General features: G+C 39.2%; 1 protein-coding gene across 1 annotated transcript; it reads left to right on the forward strand.

The window, feature by feature from the left end:
- The first annotated feature begins 1,315 nt into the window (after positions 1-1,315).
- On the forward strand, positions 1,316-13,091 carry LOC135475282 (diphosphomevalonate decarboxylase-like). Its single transcript, XM_064755119.1, has 12 exons — positions 1,316-1,440; positions 3,423-3,493; positions 4,975-5,042; positions 6,601-6,647; positions 6,827-6,967; positions 7,905-7,959; positions 8,516-8,660; positions 9,937-10,107; positions 10,661-10,783; positions 11,193-11,354; positions 11,676-11,741; positions 12,284-13,091. The coding sequence occupies exons 1-12, from the start codon at positions 1,389-1,391 to the stop codon at positions 12,368-12,370; spliced, it is 1,188 nt and encodes a 395-aa protein (XP_064611189.1). The 5' UTR covers positions 1,316-1,388; the 3' UTR covers positions 12,371-13,091.
- The last annotated feature ends 1,583 nt before the right edge of the window (positions 13,092-14,674 follow it).

Below are 14,674 nucleotides of genomic sequence, written 5' to 3' on the forward strand. Positions count from 1 at the left end.
GAGCGTGACAAACAGAAGAGAGAAAACAGAATGATATTGGTCAAAATGAATGTGTTTATGTTAGGCAGTGGGTTTATTTAAGTGCAAGAGATTGGCCTTTGCCATGGCGTCTCCGTCACCGCCAGTTGAAACGGATTTGTTAGAGACCATGCTTTGTGGAGATCAAAAAGGGGCGCGGAAAGGTGACGGAGCTATCCCTCCTATACATGCACTCACGCTTTTCATTGTCATGTTACCACAACCTGTTAACGTCACTTGCCCCATGACGTATGACATAATAATGTATTAGACACAAACACATGCCTCCATGCCTCAACGCCTTGTACGGATGGAACTGCAGACCTAATATCAAAGGTTGTGTACTCAGTTGCACTCCCCATGTTATCGACTGTATAGGCCTATATCCTACACGTAAACAACGCAAATCAGTATGGCTCTGTTTAGTATAAAGAGTTCGAGGCCTACCGCAATCTATGTAGGCTACAGTTAAACGTAGTTTGCGCCAGTGAAGGTGTAATAACATGTTATTATATATATTATATTAATTAACTGACCAATCTATACCATATTGTCATTTTATGCTTGTATATGGCTATAATTTTCTCCACGTTTTCATACATACCAGAATGTTTTTATTAATTTTTTTCCACCGTGTCTTGTACGGTACCGCTATGCATTGTAGATACGTATTACTACCCATCTAATTGTAACTTACGAACATGTCGGAACTTAAACCGTTCTCCATATTCTTCAAAGCTTTCTCTCCTGTGGTTGATCATTTATATTTTATAGACCTGTATTGTGTCAAATCAAAACGTGTCCGTGGGTATATCAAGATTCACCGTCGGATGAATGTAGCCCGATGTACATGCACACAGAGACCTCTCTCGAATCTGTGTAGGCAATTCTCTGAAAGTGATGCATTTCATAGTGGCAATGACTGATATCATCTTGAAGTCTCCAAAAAACATAGGACCTATCCGTATATACATGTACGAGTACAACAGGTGTACAATATGTACACTACCTTATCAAGAAAATAGGCCTGTCAGCCGTGGCAGATCATTCAACTTGCTCTTTTTCAATCCAGCATTCATTAGACTTCCGATTTAACTTTATTTGCTGGAAACCAGGCCGAGTTACACAGTTTCTGTTTTGGTTTTCCGTTTAAAAACAACAGCTGCATATATTTACTTTGCGCCTTTCAGCCACAGTTTGTTTACTTAGTCGACAAGGGACATACAGTCAGTGGTCGTGATGAATGACTTCCGCCTCTGATAACAGCTGAATGGTGTTTAGAGTTATCTCCCCTGGTGCGACATGTGCCCCGGCGGGAGTAGAAGATGTAGTGGCGTGATCGGCATGTCAGCAGACGATATCAGGCGAACATGAAGTCAGTCACTTGTACCGCTCCCGTAAACATCGCCGTCATCAAGTACTGTAAGTTCTCTTTATGCGAAAACATATTCCTGTGGAAGTGGCTAGATCAACATTTAAAAATGGTAGGCCTCACGCGATGTGCTTTCAGTTAGTGAAGGCGTTGATGTTGTAAAATGCAGCTTGATGTCACACGCATGCAGACGAGTGATGCGCTCTTATATAGCTTTCGCTGGAGCGGGTCTTGGTCGAGTGGTGGCTGTTGCTTGTTTTTCATTCCGGCGCTAGTACACGCAAAATGAAGGTGCGTGGGTTCAAATCCAGCCTTGGACAGGACATTTTTAAATTCCCCCACTCTCAGTGTTGGAGGGGCCTTGGTCACAGTGAGTGGTAGCTGGGCGAAAACAACACACCTTTCCAAAATAGTTTAATTAAATTAAACCTTGAAATCTATTTTCAATAACAATTTCTGATGACCCTAATTCCTCAACATTTTCGAATATGAAAGAGCAACTTTTATTGCAATTTATTCACATTTTTACGTTGAGTTTGGAGACAATACTACATTGGTTGGATTGGCCAGTTTCAGGGTTTAAGAAAAAAAAAGCAGCATTTTATTAGTCCACACAGAGTAATGCCTTGAATAAACATCTTGCAAACATGTGAAGTGGATGAAGAATTGCAGTAGGGCCTATGTGAGACACAAGTTCTCTGGAGTTCCGAGCATTTCCTTGAAATCTGAAGGGCTGAAGTGCCTGGATATCTCAAATAGCCCAAACTACCATCAGTTTTGTGTAGGAGTAAAGCTAAATAGCTAAGGCATTGAAACCCTCAGCCAGGTATGTCGGGCCAAAGTGATGGTTTGAAATAACTAAATCTCAAACTTTATGGTTGGTGGTATAAAATAATAGCATCAAACATTCAAGTGCTTGTTTATTAACTAAAATAGTAGTTAGGAGTTCTTATAACTTACAGTCACTAGGCCACACAAGATGGAGGTTCAAACCCGGCCTCGGACAGGGAATTTTTGGATCCCCTGTTCTCCCTACATAAGTGGTCAAAAATGCCAATGTGGTTGTTTACGCTGTCTAATGTTTGTTGAAGACCACTTGTCTGTCACCAATATGATGTGCAATTTTTTTATGTTACACGTGAGTTAATTTGTCAGTAACTTGCCAAAGATTGGTTGTAAAAAAATCGTGAATAAATTTAATTGAAGAGTGTTTTAGGTTATACCCATTTCTGTTAATGTTTTTATACCTTTATTGAATTTTGACTGAAAAATGTTGTGCTCATGGTTTTGGTCACTGTCCATTCAGTCATGTTAAGTTGTTGTCGTGTGACAGCTGTGCAATGGATACTATAATGGGAGGCAGGACTGTGAATACACATATTCCTGACTGTGGTATTACACTGCGCCGAGTATGTCAGTGTTAGTGTTTGTGAAACAGCTGTGATGAACACTGCCTATGCTGGTAACATTTGCTTTAAAAGAACATGTGTAATTGAAGCATGTGTTCTCAGGGCACCCGTAAAATTGTGAAACACCAAAAAATACTTGTGGGTGGCTGATTTACAAAATAACGATAACATAATAAGTACTGTTCCATTTTATGATATGGTCCAGATGGTGTGGTTATGAATATCGGCATGAGTAGATGCAGTTTTCAGCATTGGACTACTTATGAGTGTACAAGTTTGAGTTTGGTGTTTAGAATTAATCTCATGTCTGTAGACAACATCACGACTGACTGAGCAAGTGGGGGTTTGCTAACAGGTCCCATCTCAGTTGTTTTAATTGTCAAGACCAGATTAAGACTGGTATACAGTTGTTCTTGTGAGTAAATCCAACAAAAATATGACCATGTCATAAGGAAGCAAAATATGATACAAACATTCCTATATAAAACGAAAAAATCAAAAAATAGAACTAGATATTTTTTTTTAAATTTGTGTTACTTCTTCACACTGAACAAATTAAATTAAAGGAAACAGTGTTCATGTGTCTTTTATGGAAAATTCATAAATGTGATGGTTAATTCCAGGGGGCAAGCGAGATGAGAAGCTGATATTACCAGTGAATTCTTCCCTCAGTGTCACATTAGGACAAGATGAGGTAACATCTTTTTAGTTTTATCCATTATCTGTTTATGTGTATGTAGCTTTTACTCAGCTGTAACATTGTCTGTTTATGTGTATGTAGCTTTTACTCAGCCGTAACATTATCTGTTTATGTGTATGTAGCGTTTACTCAGTCGTAACATTATCTGTTTATGTGTATGTAGCTTTTACTCAGTCGTAACATTATCTGTTTATGTGTATGTAGCTTTTACTCAGTCGTAACATTATCTGTTTATGTGTATGTAGCTTTTACTCAGTCGTAACATTATCTGTTTATGTGTATGTAGCTTTTACTCAGTCGTAACATTATCTGTTTATGTGTATGTAGCTTTTACTCAGTCGTAACATTATCTGTTTATGTGTATATAGCTTTTACTCAGTCGTAACATTATCTGTTTATGTGTATGTAGCTTTTACTCAGTCGTAACATTATCTGTTTATGTGTATGTAGTTTTTACTCAGCTGTAACATTATCTGTTTATGTGTATGTAGCTTTTACTCAGCCGTAACATACTGGGAGGTGCTTCCAAGTGGCCTAGAGTAGTGGTTAGAGCGCTAGCACAGCGTAATGATCCACAAGCTTCTCACCGATGTGCTTGCAGAGAGTTAAAGTCCAGCTCATGCTGTCAGCAATCTGAGAATGGTCATGGGTTTATCCAGGGCTCTGCTCAGTTTGCTCCAACCATTATGCTCACTGCCATGGTATAAGTGAAAAATTCTTGCATATATCATGAAAGCAAATAAATATTTGTTTATTTATTTCTTTTATTGTTGTTTTATGCCGTACTCATGAATATTTCACTTATATGACGACAGCCAGCATTATGGCGGGAGGAAGCCGGGCAGAGCCATGGGGGAACCCATGACCATCTGCAGGTTGCTGCTAGACCTTCCCACTTACAGCCGGGGAGGAAAATAAATAAAAATAAATAACATGCTGGTAAGCCTATATTAAATGAAGACAAAAGTATTCAAGAAAGGATTTAAAGACTGGACCAGTGATCAAAATCAAATTTCCAAACCATTGATTTTGATAATACAAGTATTTCCATTTCTCTGTACGAATTTATTATAAAAGAAGATGTTTTAAATTATTGTTCCGGATTTGTCCAAAGGCTCAAGTTTGACTCCTACTCTTGGCTTTTATATTTGATCTAAAATTTCACCCAGGAATGTGTTGTTAAGTTTTCTGGATCCTGAGCATTCTTTTGATCTTAGGAAATGTGTTTTGAGGTTTATTTGGAAGGAAAAAATATCTGTTTCTGCACAAAAAATAAAATTTAATGTCCTTTAGGTACATGCCTCGAAAATTGCAGGTTTTGAGGCAAATTTTTAGGGCAGGTATGGTGTACGTTGTCTCTGCATGTGAGGAAATAACTATTAATTGTAAGACAGAATGGATTATGATTTTCAGGATTGACTAATTTGAGTTCTGCATGAGCGTAATATATTATACCCGTACTTTACTTTCTCCAGCTCAGAGCTAAAACCACGGTGGCAACAAGCAAAGAGTTTACTAAAGACAGAATATGGCTAAATGGAAAGTAAGTTCACTTATGGAGGAATTTGACTGCTTTCTTTGAATTCTTACATTTCCGTATCATTACCGTGAAACCAGTGATAATTTCATGGATTTTTTTGCCAAGATACATTTAACTGTATTTCAGTAAAATGTGTGATTTACTGAAAATCCCATGTACAATTTAATTTAAAATCTAATTTGTCACTATGTTTAGCTTGTCTGTATAAGGTATAGGCTTAGCTTATGTAGCTTAACCCTGAGTGTTGGTGTCACCATCCAATAATAGAGATAGCAGTGTGAAACAAAATGTCAGGGGTGGTATATTAAAAAGTACTGATTGACCTGAGGGTTTGTACACATGTAGAGCACAATAGCACAAGGGGGATATTTTTCCATTGTTGATTCGATGTGTGCATATTAAGTAACATAAATTACTGTATTCCTGACCTAGTGTATTGTCTGTAACAGTCACGGATAAACAAAGTATTAGGGGTGGTTTCTCAAAAAGTACTGCATGTATCAAATTCAGGGTTGCACCAGTGTAGAGCGCAATAGTACGGGGAATATTCCATGGTTGATTCGGTCTTAGGACTTAGTGTATTGTGTATAAGAGTCAGTGTTAAATGAAAGTGTTACGGGAGGTTTCTCAAAAAGTACTGTATGTATCGAATTCAGGGTTTGCACCAGTGTAGAGCGCAATAGTACGGGGAATATTCCATGGTTGATTCGGTCTTAGGACTTAGTGTATTGTGTATAAGAGTCAGTGTTAAACGAAAGTGTTACGGGAGGTTTCTCAAAAAGTACTGCATGTATTGAGCTCAGAAATTGGACACACGGAGAGCACAATGGTGTGAAGGGGTTATTCCATTGTTGATTCAGTGTGTACATATTAAGTATTGTAAATTACTCAATTCCTAATTTTGGGTATTACATATTACAATCAATGTTGAACAAAATGTAAGGGGCGGTGTCTCAAAAAGTACTGTATGTATTTAGCCCAGTGTTTGCTCACATGTAGAGCACAGTAGCACCAGGGGGATATTCCATCATTGAATGGGTGTGTGCATATTAAAGACCTGAGTTACTGAGTTAGTTTATTGTGTATTAGAATCACTTTTAAAGAAAATGTTAGGATTGGTATCGTTAAATGTATTGTATGTGTTGACCTGAAGTTTTACATTTGTGTAAAGCACAATGATGCAAGGAGATATTCCGTTGCTGATGCTCTGTGAGCATATTAATTTTCACGTAAATTTCCCAAATTCATGATTTAGTTCAATTCTTTATGCATTGAGCTAAAGTTTTGTTTTCATGTGTCTCATATAGGCAAGCTCTTTGGTACCCATGCTACCAATTCTAAATCCAGTTTACAGCACGATAAATCGTTGTCCATTGTCAAAAATGTGCAACATGCAAAACTAATTATTTCAGTTTTAGTGAGAAAAGGTTTTGGTCACATGTATATAAACTTGATTGGAAACTGAATATAAAGTTACAAGCGTGAAATAATCTTAAGAATCCTATAGCCTTATACATATAAACCTTATTTCAACACATCATTTTTTTTTCTTTTTTTGCAGAGAAGAAACAGTTGCCACTGAAAGATTACAGAACATATTTAGAGAAAGTAAGTATTCCTGTATGTTCAATAAATAATACTTTATATTGTTTCAAAATCAAAGAATTTATAATCAGTCTCAAAATGCATTGTAAATGTTAAGATGGAACAATCAGCTGAAAATCAACCGAAGACAGAGAGAAATGTGGGACAACAAACGCAGATGATTTCTCATTTCTGTGTTTCAGTTAAAAGACGTGCAAGACGGCGGAAAGCTGATAGTAAAGCTGAAGATGCAGTGGTTAGCTGGAAGGTACATATTTGTTCTGAGAACAACTTCCCCACAGCTGCAGGGCTGGCATCCTCTGCAGCAGGCTACGCTTGCCTAGGTCAGTCAGGCTTCATAATTTAAGAAGAAATGTTGCATGTGTAAAATGCATATTCATGCATATGAAAAGAATATTGGTCTCCACTAAGACATTTGATCGTGTGTGGGAAATTCTTAGTAAAATTCTTCCCACAGTCGTATGATAAATTTACAGACCACAGGGAAACAATTTGTGTAGGATAGAGCTCATTATGTAACGTCTTCATGATTATGGCGGGGCGAAGAGGACTTATTGGCTCATATAGATACCTCTACACCCTTTTACTGGCGCGCTTTACTCACACAGTCATTTATTTATATGTTTAGAGGCCTGGGAGATCTTGGATTGTGTTAATTTCTAGCTGAGTTTTCCCCGCACCAGACTTGCCAATCAGTATATGCAACGGTTTCCTTGGTCCTGCCCAGCAGGTCTTCATGTGAAGATTTTTTCTAGAGGAATAAGTACATGGAAACTAAAGACTGTCATAGGCTGAAAACACAACCCAGTGCCAATCTGTTGTCTAATAGACAAAGAATTTTTTTATACTCTAGTCTTAGTTGCATAAGGTCTTCAAAAAGCCAAAGAACAAGAAAGCAAGTTGTTGTGATCTGATTAACATAAGCCATTTAACTCAAATATGGTTCAAGTATATTCTGTTGTGTGACATGAAAAATGAAAATTTTGTGACAAAGTTCTGTGATAGAGGAATCCTGGCTAAAACAGGGAATTGAGTAAGTTATCTTCACCAGCTCTGATTTGCAGGTTTTGCAAGAACATAGAGCCAAGTTATGAAGTTGATTCAGTTTGACTTGATCCAGGCTTATAAACTTGTGTATTTCTCCACCTGCAACTACATACTGAAATGCCATATTCGGAAGCGAAAGTTCTCTTATGTGTGGATCTCCGAGTAAATAAGTAAATAATCAAGTAAATAATGAAATATTATATCTTTTCACAGTGTATTCTCTGGCAAAACTGTTTGGGGTTGAAGGAGAAATATCTGACATTGCCAGGTACTGCCATGTTTCCTATATAAAACAGATCGCCAAGTAAAAAAATTCTCGGTGGTGTGGAACAACATTCAAATAAATAAGAGAACAGATAAAATGAAATAAAATTAGTACTTATAGACCAAGATTCTATGGTCTTATAATTGATATGACATAAGTTTATAACTTGTTAAAAAACTATTGGCAAATCAGGAGATAATGTGAGTAATACCAGTGAAGCTACTATATCTGGACACGTATTAACTGCTCTCTTTCTCACATACATGCTCTCTTCTAACTCTACTTTAAGTTTTTTTGTAATTTATAGTTTTGGTTTATAAGATATTTGAAAGTAAGACCATAAATCTCCCAGTACAGCCCACCATTAGATAAAGAAAGATATCATAAACCTGACGGCCAGTGAGAATGGATGATATTAATACACAATACTTTCGGAAGCTGATACATTCATGTTAGTGTAATGTTACACAGTGAGTGGATACACTAGGTGTATCACTGTGAATTGACACTGGTTTTTGTCAGCCAACATGACTTTTTGTTTTTCTGTATTGGTACACAGACAAGGATCGGGCAGTGCCTGTCGCAGTGTGTACGGTGGATTTGTGGAGTGGGAGAAAGGTGTGAAGGAAGATGGGACAGACTCACTAGCCAAGCAGGTGGCTCCTGAGACACACTGGCCAGAGATGAAAGTCCTCATCCTGGTGGTAAGTAACGACAACAGTTAAACATTTTGACCATAGTAAAAACTGCAAACAAAGGGACATCACTCCGCATTTGTGTCCTGCCTAGCGGTGGTGGAGAATCATTCCAAAAAATTCCCGGATAATGTTTCCAGAGCCAGATCACCGCCAGAATTTAATGAATTGTTGTTCGACTCAAAGGTTTGCTTTGAACAAGATTTCAACTGAAACATTCTATAACCTGTCCACAGTCAAAGGAACAGTTGTATAAAATAACCTCCTCGAAGACGTAACCTTATGTCTCCTACTACCCTGGTCCTCCTGCTGGCTGGGACAGTTGCCTGGACAACACTATTGGTTGTTTTGTAGTTGTTGCTTTTTGTATGTGTGAATGTATTTCAGTTCACCTTTCGAATTACATGATGAGTGAACTACATGATTTGTGTTGTTTTATATATGTTGATGTATTTTTTGATTGGACTCTGAAGCACACGTTTCCTATGTATTGTTTCCACTGTGAAGGCTTTGGGTGAGAAGCGTTTCATTATAAACGGACCGAGCTGCCTGTGATAAATAAAGAATTTATTTATTAGTATTATTATAATGATGTGGTGGTAGCAAGTATGTAACAATTAGGGTCAGTGTGTTAAATTAGCAATGTAAGGTTATAAATCTGGCTAGTGATGATAAATAATGCTAGGGTTCATGGATATAGTGAAATTTCAGTGGTCGAATGGTCAGAGCGTTTGACTCAAAGCTGATGCCTGGGATCAAACTCAGCATTGAGAGGTTAGAGCAAGAAACAGGACTGCTTGGCTCGGTGTATAATGTGACTGGGTGGGGTGTCATGTGTTGTCTTTGACATGATACTTCATTGGTGGTAGCACATTGGCAGCATGGATTCGCCCTGCTACAAAAAGACACAGTAAATGTAGGCCTGTATACATACACCTAATGATTCCTTGTCATCATATGACCCCAGAGGAGGGCACTGTTTCCCCATTGTGAAGAGTTTGAAAACTGCAGTTGTTAAATCCTGCACTCTGAGGAGTGTGAAAGTGCATTGGAAAATTACAGCTGATAAAATCTGAGACATTATTGAAATCATCACTATGGGGGGTATGGAAATGTGTTGGAAAATTACAGTTGAAACATGAGGATTCGTTGAAATTTGCACTGAGAGCAGTGTGGAATCTTGACACGAAAATAAAAAAGCTAAGGGGGAAAAAAGCAAAAAAAAAAAAAAAGAGGAAAGAGAGAAAAACTTGATGCTTTTAAAGATAACATGATGATTTTTCAGGTGAGTGACCATAAGAAGCACACAAGCAGTACAGCCGGCATGCAGACCACTGTGAAGACTAGCCAGTTACTACAGTACCGGGCTGAGCATATCGTCCCCCAGCGCTCTCAGGAGATTACTCAAGCTATCCTCGACAAAAACTTCCCTAAATTTGCTGAGATTACAATGAAGGTAGTCTCTTCTTGGCTAACGTGGTCTGGCATTAGTTTCTGAATTTGTAGACTTGTGGAAAGGTTTAAGTAGAATAGTCTTTTGTATGTGTATACTACAAGAAAATTATTCCAGACAAGAGATATTATGCATAGCCAAAGTGTTCATTATATGGCTGGTACAGTGTTTGTAAAAGAGTCAAAGTTTACAGTTATATGGCACTAAGTAGGTGCAGCATATCTGGTCGAATTGTTTCTTGTACATAAAAGGGAAGCAACTCTTTGGTCCATTACTAATCAAGGTAACAGGTATTTTTGCTTTTCCTTTGTCCCCAAACTTCTCTCATCATATTTGGCCATAAATATAAATGTCTTCATTAGCATAGCTATGTTAAGGACCTTACTCTAAAGTTTCATTCTCATTTTTAATTTCTTCAAAATCCACATCTTTTGCATAACCCTGAATAAAAAAAAATGACTTACAGAAGAAATAATTTAAAAAAAAAAAATTTTTATTAATAGTTTTGCCCCCATTATTGTAATAATTTCCCAAACTAACCTCCTCTGCCCCTCAGGATAGTAACCAGTTCCACGCTGTGTGTCTGGATACATACCCCCCAATCTCATACATGAGGGACGTGTCCCAGCAGATTGTGCGCCTCGTACACGCCTACAACAAGCTCTGTGGGCAAGCCAGGGTAAGGCAGAAATTTGGTTAATGTAAAGTACAGGTGTGCATGTAATATGTGTGATAAGTCAACATTTCCTGCCTACACAAACAGGTTCTGAGCCGCATAAAAACACAATGAGGCTCTGGATGCTTAGCATTCTATGTTCCAAGCTGGCTTAAATGGAAATTCCCAGTGGGTACATGTGCTACAAATGTAAGTTCTAAAGCATGGCTCATTTCTGATAAACAGGAACATACATCTCATGGCTACATTTTGGCCAGTGGTGATTTGGTCTTTCCACAGAGTTTTGTGAAAATAAATGGTAATGCCATTTTTTTTACTTGTCATCGTAAGATAATACTATCAGTACAATAGCAGATTTGGAACACATGGTTTTTTGTTGTCTTATGTATATTTGCTGATTTTTTTCCATTAGGTTTGCTACACATTTGATGCTGGTCCTAATGCATGCCTGTTTCTCCTGGAGGAAGATGTTCCAAGAGTTGTCTCCCTTGTGTCACATTTCTTCCCTCCAGCAGTTGGAGATGAGTCCAATTTTGTCAGGGGTATACCACTTATTCCAGATACCCCATCTCAGGTAAAGAACATAATTCAGAAAGTCAGTCCGAAAACCACTGCAGTATGTCATATGTAAAGAGCCACTTCTATAGGCAGACAATCAGAGTTAATCCAAAATTATTTCAAAGAGGATACATTTCATTATTTTCAACTCCAGTAATGTGCAAAGAAACATATTCGTGCATTGTGTGTATCCAACCTTGGCTTTACAAAAAAAAAAAACGCCTGGAAAGACGGTATTAACTTCAGAAGGACGAGCTCAAAAGATGGTGAAAGTTTCATTTGTTTTTTACTGTTATCATTTAACACCGGCAATAAATCTTGAGTGTTTGACCCACAGGTTGATGTGGAAGGTATACCTCTGGAACCTCAGCCTGGTGCAATCAAATATGTCATCCATACAAAGGTAAGATCATCTACCTCATCTTCTATCTACAAACAATAACCCGATGAGAAAACACTGTTGTAATGGCAGCACAAACTCATACAAAAGTAACATCTTCTGAGAGCCTGGTGTGCCACATTAGAGCTTATTAACGCGCTGGTTTCGTGAAGCCCACTTAGTAATAAGTTGCCTTTACCAAAGTGTACTTTACATCTCTACTTTACATCTCTACAGCATACGTTGTTATGGTAGTTAAGGGCTTGCTTAGCTTAGTGATGCCTCATGAAACGCGGGCAGGGCCCTGACTGTCTTATATAAGCCATCTTAGGACAACTGTTCAGTCATGATTTACAGACAAAACGTTGCTTTTTTTTGATTTTGGAAGGCATTTGTTAAAGGTGGATTCTGTTTGGTGTTTGTAAATTAAAAATGAAGAGAACTGCACTATTTCATGGTGTCCTGCTGAGCATGATGGGGTCATCTGATTTCTTCATGCATACGTGTTAAATGCTTGTGGCTGAGAGTTTCAGGTAATTTACAGTACTTAACCTCTTGTCTTGTAGGTAGGGGGTAGTCCACAGGCGCTGACCAACCCTAAGGAGAGCCTGTTGGGTGAAGATGGATTGCCGCTCCATATCGTCAAAAGTTAACCCAGTGTAATGAAATTATGTGACCAAGAAATACCATAGTGAATATGGATTGTAAATTATTCTGTATGTTTGAACGATATTTGAAGTAGCAAGTAAGTGTGATAGCGTTGTACATTTCCTTTGAATAATCTGATTGGTGAAAATAATGCCAGCTAGGTTTCTGGCTGATTTTGGATTTTGTGGAAAAAAAAAAGGCTGTAATCTTGGTGCTATGGTGCTGTTGTTTCTATTTCTATTGATATCTCAGGTGAATGTATATGTATATCTGTAAGCCAAATTTCTGCTTCTAAAGATCCTACCAATACCTGGATTTCACAGTGTCTTGCTTTGCTCAATTTTCATTTTAATCATCAGTACTCTGAATCATTTTAGTGGTAAACATTGTACGTGAATACCCATTATTTTTATCATGGTAGTTGAATGTTTTTCTTGTACTCCATGCAGCATCTTTATACAAATAAAATACCATAAACTCAGAATGATGTACATTTTTTTTCTTGTTAAACAACTACATCGCTGTAAGTGAGCGATTGTTCTCAAGGCCATCTCTGCATTTCCTCGCTTGGTGTCCAGTGTAGATTTCAGGTTTTCACAAAGAAAATGTTTTTTCACAAAGCTGTCTCAGACACATGCAGGCATGGGAATTTTCCTCCAGTTGGCTGATATCAGACTTTTTTTGTTTAAAATTCAGTAAATCAAAAGCAGCTGATTTTTTTCTTGGAACGGGTGATTGCTTATGTAAATTAGAGGTGGGGTGTGGTATTTCCAGACTCTCATTAGAATTTTCAGACTTTTTTTCTGGCACTCAACTCCCATGCCTGCACATGTCAATTGTATAATTTCAGCTTATGGCTCTATCTACATTGCTGCCTCTGCCAAAGTCACCAGACGTGATATTTCACTTATAGACACTTGGCTGAGCAGCCATGTTATAGCCTTAGAGGTTGAGGTGCTTCCCTCGCAACATGTCTGTCCCATTCTAGAGCTTTTTCTAGTGTCCTAGGTTTTCATTTTCTGGGGGCTGTGGTGTTAAGTTTTCGCCAGTAACTTAATTTACTCTGGGCACTGGGTGATTCTTCCTGGTACACCAGTGGTTTACTCTGGGCATTGCTTGGCTACCCTGGACACTCTAGTGGTTTACTCTGGGCAGTGGGTGGTTCTTCCTGGCACACCAGTGGTTTACTCTGGGCAGTGGTGGGTTACCCTGTACACTGCAGTGGTTTACTCTGGGCAATGGGTGGTTCTTCCTGGTACACCATTGGTTTATTGGGCAGTGGGCAGTTCTTCCTGGTACACCAGTGGTTTACTCTGGGCACTGGGTGTTCTTCCTGGTACACCAGTGGTTTACTCTGGGCACTCCGGTGGTTTACTCTGGGCAGTGAGTGGTTCTTCCTGGTACACCAATGGTTTACTCTGGGCATTGCATGGTTACCCTGGACACTCCAGTGGTTAACTCTGGGCAGAGGGTGGTGCTTCCTGGTACACCAGTGATTTACTCTGGGCACTGGGTGTTCTTCCTGGTACACCAGTGGTTTACTCTGGGCACTCCGGTGGTTTACTCTGGGCAATGGGTGGTTCTTCCTGGAACACCAATGGTTTACTCTGGGCATTGAGTGGTTCTTCCTGGTACACCAATGGTTTACTCTGGGCATTGCATGGTTACCCTGGACACTCCAGTGGTTAACTCTGGGCAGAGGGTGGTGCTTCCTGGTACACCAGTGATTTACTCTGGGCAGTGGGTGGTTCTTCCTGGTACACCATTGGTTTATTGGGCAGTGGGCAGTTCTTCCTGGTACACCAGTGGTTTACTCTGGGCAGTGGGCAGTTCTTCCTGGTACACCAGTGGTTTACTCTGGGCACTGGGTGTTCTTCCTGGTACACCAGTGGTTTACTCTGGACACTGGGTGGTTCTTCCTGGTACACCAGTGGTTTACTCTGGGCATTGGTTGGTTACCCTGTACACTGCAGTGGTTTACTCTGGGCAATGGATGGTTCTTCCTGGTACACCAGTGGTTTACTCTGGGCAGTGGGTGGTTCTTCCTGGTACACCAATGGTTTACTCTGGGCATTGCATGGTTACCCTGGACACTCCAGTGGTTAACTCTGGGCAGAGGGTGGTGCTTCCTGGTACACCAGTGATTTACTCTGGGCAGTGGGTGGTTCTTCCTGGTACACCAGTGGTTTACTCTGGGCATTGGTTGGTTCTTCCTGGTACACCAGTGGTTTACTCTGGACACTGGGTGGTTCTTCCTGGTACACCAGTGGTTTACTCTGGGCATTGGTTGGTTACCTTGTACACTGCAG

Source organism: Liolophura sinensis, chromosome 9 (assembly GCF_032854445.1).
Source record: "Liolophura sinensis isolate JHLJ2023 chromosome 9, CUHK_Ljap_v2, whole genome shotgun sequence".
Lineage (NCBI taxonomy): Eukaryota > Metazoa > Mollusca > Polyplacophora > Chitonida > Chitonidae > Liolophura > Liolophura sinensis.

Coding starts and splice junctions, on each gene's coding strand:
- LOC135475282 (XM_064755119.1), top strand. CDS start 1,389: ATGAAGTCAGTCACTTGTACCGCTCCCGTAAACATCGCCGTCATCAAG. Junction 3,494..4,974: donor TCACATTAGGACAAGATGAG/GTAACATCTTTT, acceptor TACTTTCTCCAG/CTCAGAGCTAAAACCACGGT. Junction 10,784..11,192: donor AGCTCTGTGGGCAAGCCAGG/GTAAGGCAGAAA, acceptor TTTTTCCATTAG/GTTTGCTACACATTTGATGC.